This window comes from Bos grunniens, chromosome 25 (genome assembly GCF_055505025.1).
Source record: "Bos grunniens cultivar Pamir isolate PY7600 chromosome 25, Bosgru_T2T1.0, whole genome shotgun sequence".
In the NCBI taxonomy this organism is placed as follows: Eukaryota; Metazoa; Chordata; class Mammalia; order Artiodactyla; family Bovidae; genus Bos; species Bos grunniens.
In genome coordinates, this window is record NC_141189.1 from 14156640 (window position 1) to 14176017 (window position 19378).

The 19378-nt window shown below is 42.9% G+C and overlaps 1 protein-coding gene across 1 annotated transcript in view; it reads right to left on the reverse strand.

The window, feature by feature from the left end:
- The window catches only part of CALN1 (calneuron 1), a 462927-nt gene extending 443773 nt beyond the window's left edge, over positions 1 to 19154 (reverse strand). The window contains exon 1 of the mRNA XM_086374692.1: positions 18980 to 19154. Coding sequence (XP_086230818.1) covers positions 18980 to 19102 — 123 coding nt within the window. The 5' untranslated portion in view covers positions 19103 to 19154. The remainder of the gene's footprint in view (positions 1 to 18979) is intronic.
- Between the last annotated feature and the right edge of the window lie 224 nt (positions 19155 to 19378).

Genomic DNA, 19378 nt, shown 5'->3' on the forward strand with positions numbered 1-19378 from the left:
GTGACCAAAGTATTGGAGCTTCAGCTTCAGCATCAGTCCTTCCAATGTATATTCAGGATTGATTTCCTTTAGGATTGACTGGTTTGATCTCCTTGCAGTCCAAGGGACTCTCAAGAGTCTTCTCCAACACCACAGTTTAAAAGCATCAATTCTCCAGTGCTCAGCCTTCTTTATGGCCCAACTCTCACATCCATACATGACTACTGGAAGAACCATAACTTTGACTAGACAGACCTTTGTTGGCAAAGTAATGTTTGCTTTTTAATATGCTGTCTAGGTTTGTCATAGCTTTTCATCCAAGGAGTAAGCGTCTTTTAATTTCATGGCTAGAGTCACGATCTGCAGTGATTTTACAGCCCAAGAAAATAAAGTCTTAGTGTCTTCCCAAAATATAGTTCTTAACTTTGATCAAGTCTAGTTTATTAATTTGTGCTTTTATGGATCATTCTTTTGGGGTCATATTTTTAAAATATTCACCTGATCCAAGGTCACAAAGGTTTTCTCTTATGTTTTCTTCTAAAAGTTCTATAATTTTTTTTCTTTAAATGTAGGTCTATGATTCATTATGAGTTCAGTTGTATATATAAGTGAGATGTAGAGACTGAAGAATATATGTATGTATGCAAGTATTACGTATGGGCATCCAGGTGTTTCAACAAGCTTTGTTGATAAAACTATGCTTTCTCCATTGAATTGCCTTTTCACTTTCCTTGAAATAATCAATTTACCAGGCTTCCACTTCTGGGTAAGATGAAGTTAAGTATACTCCACCTATATCTTCCACTGAATGCAGCCTATGATCAGAGCAGAATACATGGAGCAGCTAATTGAAGACTCTGAAAATAACTCCTAACAGGCAAATTGGGGAAGAACATGAAAACTCAAAGGAGTTTTGAGTTGAACTCAACTGTTGAACTCAACTGGTGGTGAGTTTAATCCTTTCTTTTTTTCTGGTATTTACAGGTTTGAATTCAAGGCAACCTGAAACTTGAAAATGAGCGTTAGCATAACAGAGGAGGTTCTAGAAGATGCCTCAGGTTCTCGGTGGATGAATAGGAAAGTTGTTTCCTAACACACAAAAGAAGAATGGAAATTCCCCATCATTCTTTCTTTTCTCTCTGTGCTCTTGTGCCTCAGCCCCTGATAGGAAACTTGGAAGCAGAAATGGTAGTGGAAATGAGAGCCAGTATAGGTGTAGTCATGCATGATCAGTCGTCTCCAACTCTTTGTAACCCTAGGGACTGTAGCCCGCCAAGCTCTTCTGTTCATGGAATTTTCCAGGCAAGAATACTGGAGTGGGTTACCATTTCCTACTCCAGGGGATCTTCCCAACCCAGGGATCAAAGCCGGGTCTCTTGCACTGCAGGAGGATTCTTTACCACAAAGCCACCTGGGAAGCCCATGAGAGCCGGTGTTGTTGTTAAGTCACCAAGTTGTGCCCGACTCTTTGCGACCCCATGGACTGCAGCACACCAGGTTTCCCTGTCCCTCACCATCTCCCAGAGTTTGCCCAAGTTCACATCCCTTGAATCAGTGATGCCATCCAACCATCTCATCCTCTGACACCCTCTTCTCCTTCTGCTTTCAATATTTCCCAGCATCAGGGTCTTTTCCAATGTGTCAGCTGTTCGCATCTGACCAAAGGTGACCAAAGTATTGGAGCTTCAGCTTCAGCATCAGTCCTTCCAAAAGTATTTAGGATTTATTTCCTTTAAGATTGACTGAAAGCCAGTAGCAACATAAAATTCTGAGGAAGGAGAACCGTACTCACTGATGAGATAATATGTGGTCCCTAAAGAGTGGGAAGGATCTCCATTTCTTTTTGTCTCCCTCCGTCCTCCCTTGGCTTGTCCCAGACACAAGTGCAGTTGCACAAAGGGTACAATAAATTGGGGTAAAGTTTCAGCTTTCTAACTAGAGAACCAAATTAGAGAGTAACAAGGAAATATTAATAAAAGGATAGTGTTGTTCAACTCAAGTCTGAAATAGGGTTAAGCTCTCCAACTGTGACTGTAGATATGTCTATTTCTCCTGAAAGTCCTATAAGTTTTTACTCCATGTATTTCAGTTTTATTTCTTTTTTAGCCTTTGTTTCGTTTTGTTTTGGCTGTGCTAGTTCTTATGGCAGCACTCAGCATCTTCTATCTTTGTTGCGGCATGCGGGATCTTTAGTTATCCTAAGCGAACTCTTAGTTGCAGCTTGTGGGATCTAGTTCCCTGACCAGGAACTGAATCCAGACCCCCTGCATTGGGAGCACAGAGTCTTAGCCACTGGACCTCCAGGGAAGTCCCCTACTCTATGTATTTTAAACCTCCGCTATTCCCAAGTTCTCCCTTCCTGCACTGAGCCCTGGAAATTCTTCAGGCAGTAACTTGGGACAATCATAGCACTCATTTTGTTTCCTATTTCTCATGTCTCCCTAGTCGTCACTGCACTATTATAATACCTTGAAAACCACTGTTTCATATACTTGTCAGTTTTCTGTTGTTGTTGTTACTGTTTCAGGGGAAGCCAATCAGATGATGTTGTAACATGTAGGAAGGGAAACATCCTTAAGGTTTAAGAAAAGAGCCTGTTCTTGAAGATACCATCTTAAGAAACAGAAGTAAATTTTAGAAACCATGTCCTCAGGGTCATCATAAGGATAAAGAAGGCATGAACTCTGTGAGACAGGGACACAGAAAGAACAAACCAAGGTGAAGGCAAAGAGGCAAATGGGGAAAGGAGAAAAAAGGAAAGAAACATCTTGCAGAATGAAAGCCCTCATCAGAAGCAGTAATGACCCAGTTTCATTCCTTTTCATGGCTGAGTAATATTCCATTGAATATATGTACCACATCTTCTTTATCCATTCCTCTGTTGATGGACATTTAGGTTGCTTCCAAGACCTGGCTATTGTATAAATAACTAATGAGAACCTACTGTATAGCACAGGGAACTCTACTCAGTGCTCTATGGTGATGTGAATGGGAAGGAAGTCCAAAAGGGAAGGGGTATATGTATATGTATAACTCATCCATTTTGCTGGACAGTAGAAACACAGCATTGTAAAGCAACTATACTCTAATAAAAACAAACTTTAAAAAAGAAGCAATAAAAAGTAGATGCTTCATTGGAAAATAAATCAAAGCTTTGATATGAGAGAAAAATTAGAAGCACTCTCTCAGTATGCAGAAGGAAAGAACAGGATATAAATATGTTGAGAGAAAAAATATATACACAGGGCAAAGAAATGGAGATGCAACCTGAGAATTATAGGTGTTCCCAAGAAATAAATCAATACTATAGAAAAGCCATCATAGCAAAGAAAGAAGAAAATGTTTTGAACTAGTTAAAGAATAAGAATGAAGATCATAGTGGATCACATATTCTTGGCAAAGTTAATAAGAAGAGACTCACACATAGAGATGTACTGATAATTTTTTTTTAATTCAAGGATAAGGGGGGGTGGGAATCATTGGACTGCACAGGCAATACACAACACAATACACACACAAACACACACAAAAACTCCAAGCCTCTTGGAAGGACTGTAAGATGAATCAAAATTGTATGTGCTGGTGACAAGCCCTCCAGCTGATTGAAGTTCATGGGCATGGTCCAGCCATGGCCCAGCACCAGCCACACCAGGAATAGAAACTTTCCTGTCAGGCACCAGAGGTTCACAAGAGAGGAGGTATCACCTTGATGATGAAGGATGATAAGAAGAGAATTATGTCAACTGTCAGGCTGCAGTCAAGACAACCGGTGTGCACAGACATATGAGAAACACCTCTAGAGACATTGGGGAGCTTAAGTTCCCCAAGAATGAGTGGCAGGTAGTCAGAAAAATGCTACCTGATGACTGTTCTCATCACTGCATTTAAATATCAGGTCTGTTAGAATCAGGTCTGCCTCTGGAGAGCAGAACCTATATGATACTATCTTCACTTTTGTGCCCCATAACTGGCACAGAAGGTCCTTGTGTAGCTCCAAATACACAAACTTGCTCATAATTCTGGGAGGTTGTTCTGGGAAGGTGTGGGGGTAGTTTTTATACCAAAGAGGAGAAAAGTCCTATAAAAACATGGAGTCCTTCCCACCTAGAGAAACAGCAGGGATTTCATAGCTAATTTCCAATCCAGTGTAGCTAAAGGTGGGGGTATAAGGCAGGTGATCCTGTTGTAACATGATCATCACAACAATTCTCATTTCTTGTGCATAATTGCATCCCTGAGAATGACCCAGAGAGAGAAGGAGACAAAAAGCTTTCTCCATTATGGGTAGGGGACATTTTGCAGATTATGTTGCCCTTAATAAAACAGTTCTCTTCTTTTATAAGGACCTATACTAAACTATCTCTGGGAATTACTGTTTGTCCTTGGGAGGGGACTGCTCACAAATGTGAGCATGCATGTAAATTCTCTCCAAAATTCCCACCAGGAGACCACAGGGAGAATGAAAGCATATGTAGATTTCAACTAATAGAGCTAGAAAAATTGGATGTCCATATGCAAAAAAAAAAAAAAAAAACAAGATACAGAAATTAGACCTTTCATAAAAAATCAAAATGAATCATAGACATGAATGTAAAATGCAAAACTATAAAATCTTTAGAAGAAAATATAGGAGAAAATCTAGATGATCTTGCATTTGGTAATGATCTTTCTGATAAAAGCATGATCCATGAAAGAAAAATTTGGTATGTTGAATTTTATTAAGATTAAAATCTGCTCTACAAAAGACACCATCAAGAGAATGAAAAGAGAAAACCACAGACTGGGAGAAAGTATCTGAAAAGCATGTATCTGATAAAGGAATTATAGCCAAAATATACAAAAAAATCTTGATATTCAGTGATGAGAAAACAAACAACCCAGTGAAATAGATGGGACAATCCCTGAATAGACACCTCACCAAAGGAAAAATACAGATGGTAAACAAGCATATGAAGAGATACCCCACATCATATGTCATCAGGAAATGCAAATTAAAATAAGATACCACTGCACACCTATCAGAATGGCTAAAACCAAAACCAAAAGTGATAATACCAATTGCTATAAAAAAAAATATAAAGCAAAAGGAACTTCTGTCCGGCTGATGTAATACAATTATGGTACAGCCACCTTGGAAGAAAGTTGGGAAGTTTCTTAGAAAGCTACAGATAGTCTTAGCATACTTCTAGGTATTTAGCCAACTAATTTGAAATCTAATATTCACAAAATACCTGCATGCAGATTTATATCCCTTCAGTTCAGTTGCGTAGTTGTGTCTGACTCTTTGCAACCCCATGGACTTCAGCACACCAGGTTTCCCTGTCCATCACCAACTCCCAGAGCTTATTCAAACTCACATCCATCGACTCAGTGATGCCATCCAACCATCTTATCCTCTGTCATCCCCTTCTCCTCCCGCCTTCAGTCTTTCCCAGCATCAGGGTCTTTTCTAATGAGTTAATTCCTCACATCAGGTGGCCAAAGTATATAGCATATTTACTTGTAAATATATTTATATGTACATATGCAAATCTAAAATATATAGATTTATAGCACCTTTATTCATAATCACCAAAACACTGGATGCAACAAAGATGTTCTTTAATAGGTGAATAAATTATGGTGCATCTATGAAATGAAACATTATTCAGCAATAAAAATAAATGAGATACCAACCCACAAAAAGACACCAATGGATCTTAAATGGATATATGCAAATGAAAGGAGCCAATATAAAAAGGCTACATACTGTATGTCTCCAATTATTTGACACTCTAGAAAAGACAAAAATATTGAGATTGAAAAGGTCTGTGGTTGCCAGAAGTTCAGAAATCAAAGGGAAAGGTTGAATAGGTGAAGTTCAGGATATTTTTAGGGCAGCAAAACTATTAATATTCCATATGATATTATAATTGTGGATACATGACAATATACACTTGTCAAAATCCATTTAACTTCAGCACAACGATTGAACCTTACTGTATGCAAATTAAAAAAAAATAATTTAGGAGATCAATAGATTTTCAGGATGGAATACAGAATGTGACAAATCAATCTGTATTACACATGTATATGAAACAACCTCACAGAAGAGACAGGGAAAGTGCTGACATAGGTAACTCTGGAAATGAGTGGACTCTGAAGAATTTTAGTTGGTAAAACTGTTTCCCACAGGTGTATGTATTAACAGTTCTGATACTGCTCTACATGTTAACACAGTTAAACAAGTAGGGACTTCCCTGGTGGTCCAGTGGTTAAGAACCTGCCTTCCCATGCAGGGGACACAGGTTCAATCCCTGGGGAACTAAGATCCCACATGCTGCAGGGTAGCTAAGCCTAGGCATCACGACTAGAGAAGCCTGAGCGCTGCAACAAAGACCCAGCACAGCCAAAAAAAAAAAACAAAAAACCACAATTAAGTAAATGGATGGTGGATAGTAGGAGCCAGATTTCTCTCTGTTGGAGTGGGAGTTTACAGGTAACAAAGGGGAGGATGCTAGAAGGATCTGTGTTAACGGAGTTGAGTTGGAAACATCAGTATAAAGCTATATTTAGCTTGATACAAGTACAGATGCTACATATAGAAATATACATAGATATATGTATATATATAGGTTAATGTTTACATAAATATTTTTTTGTTCTGTCAGGTGACAGGGCCTAGAAGCAACAATGCTTCAACAGCAACAAGCATGCCTAGGGCTCAGATCTTGGTTTCTAACACCATTCTCTAAGAAAAGAAACCAGGCCAGGAAACTGGGTCAGGAAGTACACAAGATGAGCTTGGAGCATCCTGTCATGCCAGGAAATAAGAAAGTGTTCAAAAGGCAAGAGCCAAGAGCTCCCAATAACCAAGGCTGCAACCATTTGGGCCACAAAACTAAGTTGTATGGCATCGTCAACTACATATAAATATCCATGAGTCCATAATATGAAAATACATGGTTGCAAAACTAAATAGGGAAAAAGATAAAATCTCCTGTACAAAATAATTCCAGACAATCTATGTAGACACTCTGCCTACATGGAGATGGGCACGACTCATTTCTTGTGTAGCCAGTGCAGTAACTTCCTTCCAAAAAATACAGTATGGAGAAAAGAGAAAAATTAGTAACTTTGCAGTGGAGAATTCTGACAAACACATCTCTCTTCTGGGGATTCCTTGGCGCTGCCCCTGTGACAGACCAGCCGCCTCCTCATTCAGTGTCTATGCCCACAGCGACTCAGTGAGATTCAGGGGATCTGCCTCCATCTACTCTCCACACATTGAACCAGACCAGAGATGACATCCTGGGGCAGGGGCCGTGTCTGGTGGGCTTCCAAGGTCCCCCAAGGAGGAGTGAGGTCAGAGCTCATCCTCAGTGCTGACCTCAGGCAGCCCCTGGGCGCCAAGAGAGATGGAAGCAGCACATGCCTTCTCTCTCCTGCCTCTTTTTCGTTTCTACTCTTCCCTTTAACTTTTGACGAGAAAATGAAAAGAAGCCAGGAAAAGAGGCTAAGAAATGCACCAGAGAGGAGTTCTGGGGGACTCTCACTCTTGGAGGCTCGAGGACAGAATCAAGGGGCCCATGAATTTGGGTGGGAAAGAGTATACCTTTATTGTCATCAGTCTCTAAATGGAATCTAGCATTTCCTTCCATTGTGAACGCAAGTCTCATGGCTCAGTGGAATTAGCTGTACCGTGGCTTTGCCTACCAGGTTACAGTTGTCAGAATTATCTCCCCGTGTTGTTTACACTTATGGCCACAGTATTTCAAAATTACTGTTGTTATTACACCCACTGCCAGATCTTATTATTTAACACATCAACAAGGAAGCACATGTATTATTATATCACCCATTTGTTTTGTTTAATATTGCCACACTATACTTAAAAATAATTGATTTCCTTTATTGGTCCCTTGAATATTCTATTTCATGCATTTAAAAACACAATTCACAGGCTTCACCAAACTGCCAAAGGGATGCAAGCATGAAAAGTCCCTCTAAAAATATTTTTGTTTTTTCTAAGATTTCTTTGTAGATGGTAGTTTTTCCCTGCCTTGAAATTATTTTTTCTGACTCTAAGAAGATTTCTTTGTAGATGGTAAATATTCCCTATGTCAGTTATTCCCAAACTTTCAGTAAAATATGTGATTTATATCCATCTGCTGTGTGATGATGGCTGGGTGGGAAATTGAGAGGAGGCAAAAAAAATCGCACCCATACGCCAGCACTGCCCCTCCAGGGGTTTGTGACTCCGTAGCTGCTGCTTATCGGGAGAATATGGTGGCCCCCATGTGACTGGAAGTGAAGCTGCACCAAGCTGAGATGGTGCTAAGCCCTTATATGGGGGCAGGAACCAGAATCAGCTGCAGGCAGACTGACTTACATACAGACCCAAGGTCTAATCTGTTTCCCCGAAATATAATATGAGGAGATAGCCAGGGTAAGGGAATGAGACAGACCTTTGACCAACACCAACACAGTGGTACCAACTACTGCTTTTCTTTAAGTAAGTTCCATCAAAGTTCTGTGTGATCACGACCCAATTAATTATACTCTGAGTGCCCCCTAGAGTTGTGGAGTGGACCACTTTTTAAATTGATTAATTAATCCATTTTGGTCACACTGCATGGCATGTGAGATCTTAGTTCCCCAACCAGGGGTCGAACCCATGCCCCCTGCATTGGGAACACATAGATTCTTAACCACTGAACCACCAGGGAAGTCCTTGCATCATGATATAGGTGGCCTGGCCACTCTCTCTCCTGGAACATACTTTATCAATTTTCCTGAAACCCTGTCCTGGTCAATGTCTCTGCCCATGTGGCAAAACTTCCTCTACTTGCCAACGTGGATCTTTCCTCCCAGTTCCTTTTTCCTCCTGGAGTCTGGCACACACCAGGTGAGGGTAATTAAAAGGCAGACAAACACTTTTCTAACATAATCATGTTCTGAGTTATGCACAGGATTCTCTGATCATTGGGAAAGCCCTTTATCTTGACTCTCCCCGCCCCAACCAGCATCCTATTCTTCCATGCTGCTTGGGAAGAATCCAGAAGATGCTAAAAGAAGTGCAACACTGGGACCACATAACAGAAGGATCCAGGATCCATGAAGGCAAAGTGTGGGAGTTTTGAAATGTGGGTCCCAAATTCTTCGAATCTCCTTACCACTGATATGTGCTCTCTATGCCTCCACCCCCTGAATCCAGGAGGATTTGGACTACTTTGACTGCCATAATATGCTAGAAGTGATGCTTCCAAGGCCAAGTCATAAAAGGCCAACCAGGTCCCAGCTGGTGCTCTTGGAAGGTTCATCTCTAGATGCTTGTCTTAGAAGCCAGATGCCACGCTGGGAAAAGCACAAGCCATGTGGAGATGTCATATGTAGATACTCCCAGCTGAGCTGGTCCTTCAGCCAGCCCAGGCACCAAACATATGAGTCACCAAATGAGTCTATCCCCCGGCCATCTGAGTCTTTCCAATAGAGGCACCAGACATCCCAGAGCAGAGATAAACCCCCATTGAGTTCCTGACCCAGAGTCTCCATGAGCATAAGGTGTTTGTTGGTTTACACCACCGAGTTTGGGGTGGTTTATTGCAAAGCTGTAGTAGATGGACTAAGAAGAGACAGAGGTCCAGGAAGAAAAGATTCCTGCAATGGCCACATATGGACCATGGACAGAGAGCTGGATGTGGCTCCGAGGGGAGAGTCTGGGGAAGGAGCACCTGGCAAGACAGGCCCGAGGGTCCTTTCTGTCCCTCTAGTCCCCTTTGAACTCTGTGATGGACAGGACTGGCTTAACCTTAAGGGAAAGTGCTGTTTTCTACAGTATTCTGCTGACAGCAAGTCTGTTAGGGCATAGATTCCACTGCCTCTCCCTCCCCCTGCCCCACTTTCCCAATAGGAGTAAAATACTCAAATTAAAATTTGATACAGACACAGGGAACGTGCTTGATGATTTAGATCAGGTCCGGGAATCCTCCATTTTTTCATAAAAGAGCTTCTGTTAATAAAAGAATGATGAGGTGATACCCCAAACATCTCCCTGCAATCAAGAACCTGCTTTTGAAGCCCAAGATTTTTGTCTTAAAAACTGGTGTCCTGCACAAGAACATATCAAGCATGGTTTTAATATTAAACCATCTTCAATTACCTGCCATAAGGTGAAGTGGACATTGCATGAATGGGTACCCCGTTTATCCAATGATGCTAGACATCCTCGATCCATTGCTGCATCCCCCATGCAAATGCCAGGAGGACAAGCATATAGCATCCTAATACCCAAAGCTCTGTCAAAGAAATCAGATTCCTAGGGGCCAACTCTGTTACTGAGCATGGGGCACTTCTTGAGGAATGCTTATCAATGTCAATATTAAACATCAATTTGTGGCATATTTCATAAAACAAGAGTGAAATAATGCCATTTGCAGCAACATGAATGGACCTAGAGATTATTACATGAAGTAGGCCAGACAAAGACAAATATTACATAATATTACTTATATGTGGAGTCTAAAGAAAGGATACAAATGAACTTAGGTACAAAACAGAAACAGACTCACAGACTTTGAAAACAAATTTATGCTTACTAAAGAGGAAAGTGGGGGGTGGACAAATTAGAAATTTGAGATTAACATATACATATTATTATATATAAACTATTAATGAACAAGGACCTACTGGTATAGCACAAAGAACTCGACTCAATACTCTGTAGATTTACATGGGAAAAGAATCTGAAATAGAATGGATATACGTATATGTATAACTGAATCACTTAGCTGTATACCTGAAACTAACTCAACATTGTAAATCAACGATACCCCAATATAAAATAAAATTTAAAAAATTTTGAAGAATTTTTTTCTTAGAAAAATCATGCAGGAAATAATGGATCCTGAATGAAAGAAGATTTCCAAGAGACTGAGTTAGAGAATCTCCAGAGTGCAAGAGTGATCAAAAATTCTCAGCTAAGATCATTTGTAATATTCTCTGTAGAGTCCAGAATTTACACTTTGGCTGTGCATGTAGAAATCTTTTCTTCATGAAGACTATGTTCTTGATCCCATGCCCCCTCACTCCCTAAGAGACAGTACTCCATTAATTATCACCTTCAAGCCCTTCTCCTCTCTTGCCTCCTTCCCCTCCATTCCAGTGTCCCCTGTCCTCAGAAGCCCTTCCCTTAGGTAAATTGGTACCTAATTGTGGAGAGCAATTTGGCAAATCTAGCAAAAGGAAAAAAAAAGTATATACTTTCTGACCCAGAAATTTCACTTCTAGAAAATTTATATTTAGATAGACTTGCACAAGTTCATAAGGATAAATAGAGCTGCTCATTGCAGCACTGCTTGTGAAAGCAAAAACGGCAGCCTAAACAGCCATTGAACTGGAGAAATCAATCACAGTACAACAGAAAAGGATGTTGGCAATAAATTGTTGAATGAAAAAACCTTGTGGGGTAATGTGACCACATCAGTGAGAACAAACTGCATATTTAGATGGATATGGGTTTATTTATTCTAGGAATATTACACAACTTCAGGGGATGAAATTCACATTGTATTCTTGTTTTATAAGTGAATGGCAGACCCTGGAGCTGTATAACTGCCTGGGTTGTGTGTGTGTGTGCACGGTGATGCTTCAAGGCACGCCCTGTGCATGAATTTATCCTAACACATAAACACTATGGTGAGTATCAATCCATCTTTTCCATGAGCCTATAACCTATAAGAGGAAAGGAATCATTCATTTCAATTCCCAACACCCAGCACAAAGCCTGGCACATCAATTATTGGTGTTTTTGTGAATACATGGGTGTTAGCATTTCTTGGACCCAGGAATACCAGTTATGTATCATTTCCATAGAACTAGGTATGCCCTAGGAAGAGGAAATAAACACTTAGTAGGTGATTTTTTCACCTTTACACACACCTATACACACATATTTACTCATATCCAGGTTCCAGGCTCAAACTGTGTTTGGAAAAGTTGATTTAAGCCAAGATAAACCATTTTCTTTGCAGTAGGATATCTCTAGGATTTTAATATGCACTGATGTTCTCTAACAAGTAGATATGGTGAGGAGCATAATCTGAATTTTACTGACCATGAAGCACTTTTAGAGGAATATTTATTAACATTGATGTCTGAGGATCATCAATTTGGAACATGCTGTATTAGAAGAATCACAAAGGAAGTAAATAGGTCCTGAGTGATAGGGTCAGACAATCTCCAGAAGAATGAAAGAGTGATTAAAAGTTTCTTAACCAAGATCATTTGAAATTCAAACTGGATGGCTGGACCTGCTAAAGGGAAACGGAAAAGATCTGACCACCCTAATAAGAGTACATGAAGCATGCTTGCTGATGTGAAATTGTGTCAAGAGAGGAGAGGAGATGTGTGCTCAGTTGTGTCTGACTCTTTGCGACCCCATGGACTGTAGCCCACCAGTCTCCTCTGTCCATGAGACCCTCCCAATTCTTCTGGGGACCAGGGTGAGCTGTTGGTGAAGGTCTCAGGAAGAAGGGAATTGGGGTAGCAGATTCCTGGGTCCTACTTGAAAATTTTCTGATTTAGTAATACATACATAGATTTTGTACACTCACCAGATAAATTTTGACTATACCTTGGCATTGGTCCTTCTGCTTTAACACTATCCCTTGTTCCAGTCAGAGCAGGATCAGTGGCCTGATGTGGGGAGAGACCACATCACAGCAAGGGAGGGCTGAGTAGCGAATGAAAAATGGAGAAATGGAGCAAGTGTAGGCAATTTTTCCAAGAAGTTCGAAGAACTTTTTAAAAGTTCATATCAGAGCTTCCCTGATGGTCCAGTAGTTAAGAATTTCTCTTGCAATGCAGGGGACACAGGTTCGATCCCTGGTCTGGGAAGATCCCACGTCTAAGCGCACAACTAAGCCCACGCACCACAACTACTGAGCCCATGCTCTGGAGTCCGTAAGCCCAACTACTGAGCCCACGTGCAGCAGCTACTGAAGCCCATGTGCCCTAGAGCCCGTGTTCCACAACAAGAGAAGGCAGTGCAATGAGAAACCACACACACTGTGATGAGACGGGCCTTCACTCTCCACAACTAGAGCGACAAAGACCCAGTACAGCCAAAAATAAGTAAACAAATAAAATGTTTTTTTAAAAAGTTCGTATCAGCCCTTTATTTTTTTCCAAGATACGTTGCGTCAGAACAAATGTTATGCTTAGGGAAAGATGAAAGAAGCTGAAGAATAACCAAGGAGGAACAATTGATGAAATAAGGTCCCTGAAGAGAGGGTAACAGGGAACAGATGTCTAGGCTCTTGCGGCAGCTGGTCCTCAACCTGGTGAAAGGCTTCCTCCTCTACCATAATCCTCAACCTGGTGAAAGGCTTCCTCCTCTACCATAATGGGCAGGGAGTGGCAAAGATGAACCTGGACGCAGAAAATGGGACAGAGGTGCTCAAGAAGTTGCGAAGTTTCCTCCCGGGGCCTTTGTTTTATTTGTGAATGAAGAAGTGGCATCATCCTTAGATGAGTGGGTAAGGGGTGAAACAGTCATGGTGGAGAATGAAGAGGAGACCTGGCTGCTAGAAGAATCTCTTAGTCCCAGTGCGGACCCATTGGGATTGAAAGCTATGAGTTTTGAGGGCCACCTACCCATGTCTTGTATCCATGTACGGTTTTCTCTACATCCTAAAACAGGAATAACAGTGTCAAACACCATCAGGGAGGTTGTCAAAGAGGACAGCATTGCAGTGTGAGTTGTCTGCAGTTGAATTTGAAGTAACATGAGGTAGAATTGTTGCCTGGTCATTCACACGGTTTTAGCTTCCTCCTATCAGGACTCTGGGCAGATGAAAGACAGAAGCACTAAGACATCCAAGGAGTATGGGGGTGAGAGGTGACATGCTATGAAGGCTGAGCAACAGACCCCACAAGTGAAAAGTCTCACTGTTCATTTCAAGGGTCCTGAAGGGCCTCCCCACCCTCCCAAACACATGCAAATCTTGATTCAACCAGAATGGGTCATCTCTTTTTTGTTCTACATACTGGGATTTCCCCAGAAGACTTATCTAGAAAGGTTTTGTTAGCAAAAAAAAACAGAAACAAAAACCCTGAACACCACTGATGAGACCTAACCTTTCCATTCAACCCAATAATGAGCCTGAGGCCCCCAGTGAGTTGACGGAGGTGCCCATGGCTGCATCCTTCCGCAGAACCATCCAGTGTGTGCTCTCTCAAGGATGTAGGCCCAGAGTTGATGCTCGGTGATGAGACATTCTTATTAGGGCTGGTGACATGAGGGCTGCTGAGGTCCAATAGAGCTCTGCATTGTGGGGAGGGAAGAGCAGTGGCCATAGTGGGGCCACGGAATTCCCTGGGCACCTGTTAGGGACCTGAGGAGGAGAAATGAGGATGGGCGGGCCATGGGCAGGGGGCAACTCGGGTTGATGATTCCAACCTAACTAGGGAAGCCAGCTTAGTAATCAGGCAATAAAACTTTGAGTTTCATCTGCCTCTCACTGCGCAGGACCTTAAATCATGGAGGAGTTTATGGGTCCTGTTTATGAAGAGACTCTTTATAAGCTATTCAGAGAAGGGGTGGGAGGGAAAAGTAGGGAGAGAAAGATTCCCTTTGAATTCTCATTGCTCTCAGAGTCAGCAATTTAATGAGTCATACATTCTAAATACTTGCTTTGTCTACACATTTTCATTTCAAAATACTAAAAAACAATTTGTTTGGAACATGGGCTATTTTTAGCTCATATATCAAGAGTGCACATCCATTTCTCCCTATATTAGAAAAGCTCCCTTCAGGTTGGGTTGGAGGAGCATGGTAGTGGGGCTGTTTATTAGCAGTAGATTGTTGAAGCTACCTGGGCATCTCTCTGTTCCCTAGGACTCTCTTCCAGTTGATCTCCTAGAACTGCTGACCACTCATGAGTCAGCTTCAGACTCAGAAGAGTTTCAGATCTCAGAATATGGACAAAGGGGAAGAGCATCTTTTCAAGCCTCCAGCCTAAAACATTAGTACCTAGGTGGGCCAGAGACAAGCAGGGATCCACTGCTGTGGGTCCCTGTGAGACTATTCAGAGTAGAAGAGAAGGAACATCCCCATCTACAGGTCATCTCCTCCAGATCCATCAAGAGAAAGCCTGGCCAAGACCTAGGAATAGACTTTTGGGGGAATCTGGTAAGCTGCCAGGCTGACAAGCAGGAGAATAGGCAGGGAGGAGGCTATTAGGTCCTACTTCTCCGGTTCCTGCCTCTGCGTGAGGTCTCTCTCCACAGGTCACTGTGGTGCCCCCAGCCAGCTCCAGCTACGCCACTGTTTTTGTCCCATCAGTGATCATTCACTCCTCTGGGTCTCCTGGGGACCACCTTCTTTTAAAGGCTCCAAGGACTTCCTTGGCGGTGCAGTGGTTAAGATGCTGTGCTTCCATTGCAGGGGGCCAGGGTTCCATCTCTGATCAGGTCATGCCATGCGGCATAGCCAAAAAAAAAAAGCATTCAAAACTGCCTATTCCTAGTTTCCATTGAAATTGATATCATTTACAATTTAAAATGTCTACAGATTATCTTCAAATTAATACACAAACACAAATTAATGTTGGACTACCCTGGCAGTCCAGTGGTTAAGACTTTGTGTTTCCAATTAAGGGAATGCAAGTTCAGTCCCTGGTCAGGGAATTAATAGTCCATGTGCCATGCAGAGCAGCAAAAAACAAAAATAAAAAAATAAAGGCAAAAATATATAAATAAAGTCACTAACTTAGAGCATGACTAGCAAGTATCTTACCAGCACTTCATGGATAGCTGACCAACTTCAAGAATGGAATACAAAGCCATTATGTGAAGGACCTGGGGTGAGGAGCTGCTCGACTCCTCTGGTTGTGGTCTCGCCACCATTTCCATCCATGTATTTATAGTGGAAGCAGCCATGCTCATACCCACTGACCTTCCTCCCCTAGACAGTGAGTGTCGACTTCATCAGGAGAGGGCAGCTATGAGGGCTTCCCAGGTGGCACTGGTGGTAAAGAATCTGCCTGCTACTGCGGGAGATGTGAGAGATGTACATTCAAACCCAGGGTCAGGAAGATACCCTAGAGGAGGAAACAGCATCCCACTCCAGTATTCTTGCCTGGAAAATTCCATGGACACAAGGGCCTGGCAGGCTACAGTTCATGGGGTCATGAAGAGTCAGACACAATGGAGTGCTCATGGATGGGCAGCTATAAGCCTGTTCCCCCAGGGAATTTTGAATTGAAACCATACAAGTTCCCAGTTGAGGCTGACTGCCAAATTGGTAGCTATTTGAAAGGACTAATTTTCACATGGACAGAGAAACCAAAGAGATGAAAACCGGCAGAAAACTTAAATGGATTTTCTACATCCCTGAGGCTTTGGATTCTCTGAGACATGTTCCCCCACCATCCACCCTTGCCTGGATCCTCTGTTGGAACGTTAGGTGTTTCTCTTTTCACTGAAGTAAGTAAGTTCTACTGGATTTCCATTACTAGCAACTAAAATGGTACCAGGAGTTGGGAAAATGATCCAGGGCAGGAAAATGGGGTGTATGGAGGAGACTCTTTCTGACTTTCTAATTTGCTGACCCTGCCCACATCAACCACAGCCACGTGGGCCCAGACAGTTTTTCAGGTCTGAGGTCCCCGATGCCCTGTAAGCAAAACCCAATACCTATACTTTATCTGAAGGAGGCTCCTAGCGAAGGAACTGGATGACAAGGAGACAATGTACTCTGCAAGAACTCACTGCTGGAAAGTGATATGAAAATGTGTTCCAGGTGAGCTGTGTTCCCTCTCCCTCCACGTCCAAGCCCTGGTGCAGAGACTGTGACCACCATCCATCTCTTGGTCCTGTCTTACCCCTCTTCCTTTTAGCTGTCTCTCTCTCTCTCTGCCCACTGCACAAAGAAATCTTTGAGAAATGTGTGCATTTGCCCCCAAAGAAGGAGTAAACAAAAGTGCCATGTGCACTGTGTATGAGTGGGGGTGTGAATGTGTGATGAGAACAGGCAGAGATTCTCAGCCCTGGGGTCCAAGTAGATTTCTTACTCTCCCCGAAAGGAGAAGTTGATGGCTTGGGAGGAGCAGATTCATTCATTCCTCTTGGGATACTGCTGTCCCCAAGAGACAAGAGAAACTAACCTGCCTAATTCAAGCCCATCACAATTCTGGCTCCAAAACTCGAAAACCCAAAGTCACTGGAACAAACAGGGAAATATTTGTAATGTGGGTGTGTGTTGAGTAAACAGGGTTTCTGACTACATCCGACTTCTCTGTCTGTCTGCTGCATCATACCTGCACATTCACTAAGGTGGGCAACTCTCTGTATCCTCTGTAGCATCAGCCTCATCTGTCATTTGCCACAGACCCTGTAGGACATACAGAACCATTTCTCTGTCCCAATCCTTACCTTCCTTCCCTCAACACCACCCATCTCCCAGGGAAAGTGCCCAGGATGGTACCGCTTATCCCAGCCTAAGAATAAACCAACCAGGAATTTCATCTTGGACTGGACTTTGTCTCCTGCTGGGGCTCCTCTTTGGCTGGGAGGCCCAGGCCAGGTTGTCCTCTGACTCCTGACCAGCCTTCTGAAGCAGACCCTTCCTCTGAGCCTGCCTTCAGTGTATGGCATTCCAGTTTCATGTTGCCCTGTTCCAGATCTGTCCTCAGAATTGATGAGAAGGGCACACCTGCAGGCCAGCATGCCCTTGGCCAGGGGTTCTGCCAGCTCCCACGCTGATTCCCAGTGAGCTGTATTGGAAAAGGTTCTGCATAGAATCTTATAGTATCTTGTGCTGGGCCCTGCAGTCCAGCTCCCAGTTATGGAGAGAAAGTGCTGAAGTTCGAGAGCTCTACTCATCAGAAATGTGTTCACTTCCTTTGGGCTTCCCTGGTGGCTCAGATGGTAAAGAATGTGCCTGTAATGCAGAAGACCTGAATTTGATCCCCAGGGTCAGGAAGATCCTATGAAGAAGGGAATGGCAACCCACTCCAGTATTCTTGCCTGAAAAATCCCAAGGACAGAGGAGCCTGGCAGGCTACAGTCCATGGGGTTGCAGAGATTCAGACTTCCTTTAGTTCGCCATAACCCTAATCATGAACTCATGGCCCCCACCATGAACACTCGTGGCCCCCACTAGGAGCTAGTGACAGAGAGGGCTGGAGATCCCATTCCAGACAACCTTGGGGAGACCACAGCAGAACATACCCATTTAAAGGACTCACCCAGACCAACTCCTCAATGTCAGCATCACATAGATCAACATTTCCTTCTACACAAAACCACCCAGAGTTAAAATTCCTCTTGAGTTTTTACAGCCATGAAAAACCAAGGAAAAAAAAGAGCTCAAACCTTGGGAAGCCTGTGGCTCCGAACACATACAACCCCTCCCCCTGAGCTGACCTCCTCACCCATAAGCAAGGGAGTAGCAGGATGATCTAATGGTTAGGAATAAGTTTTGTATTCAGAGATGTGGGTAGGAGTCCTGGATTGACCTTTGCCTTTGTGATATGGCCTATGTGATGCTACTTACCAACTGTCTTACTTTTCCCCTGCAAAAATGGGGTTAATAACACCCGTATGGGGTTGTTGTGTAGGTTAACTGAAATTACCTATGCAGAGCTCCCACTTCTATGCTGCCATGGAATATGCACTCAGTAAAACGTATCTGTTGTTTTTTTTCTAATAAGCACCCCCTCCAACTTGATCAGTCCCTGATAGCATCAGCTTTCAAACCCATCCCCTCACCCATCCACACAGCTTTAATTTCAGATTTAATTAATGAACAGCTGTCAGGCTCAAGATAGATCGTCAAATCTCTGGCCCCACTGGGACATGCATCCCCTTGGGACCCCTCCCGGGTGTCCTGTCCCTGGACACTCAGCACAAAGGCTCCCAGCCCCCACACCACCCCCTACCTGCGGGCTGAACACAATCAACTCCTGAGCAAACATTCGAGAAAGCTCGTTTCTCCGGGGGGTTGGGGGTAGAAGACTTGCCAAGTGGGGAAGTCGGGGGCCTGGGTCCTCGGCGGCTCCTCTCCCCCTCCAGGGGCTCCTCTGCCCCTCTTTTCCTCATTCTCAGGCTTTCCCTCTCCGGGTTGCTCAGGCAGCCGCATCGGGGGTCCAGGGCGATGTTTTCAGAGAGATTTGTGAGCACATCAAGGGAACGTCAGCGGAGACACTGAGACTCTGCAAGGAGTTGACAGAAACTTACTGCCTGCACAGCGCTGGTGGGTTATTTACTCAAAGTCAGTTGCCTAAATAATTCACACCCTCCCTTCCGTGTTTAAACAGGACAATGATTAGAAACACAATCCTGGCACAAGAAATATAATTACAGTTGTGACAGATGTTTAGTTATTAATAAGGCCTCAATGTCACCAGAGGGTATT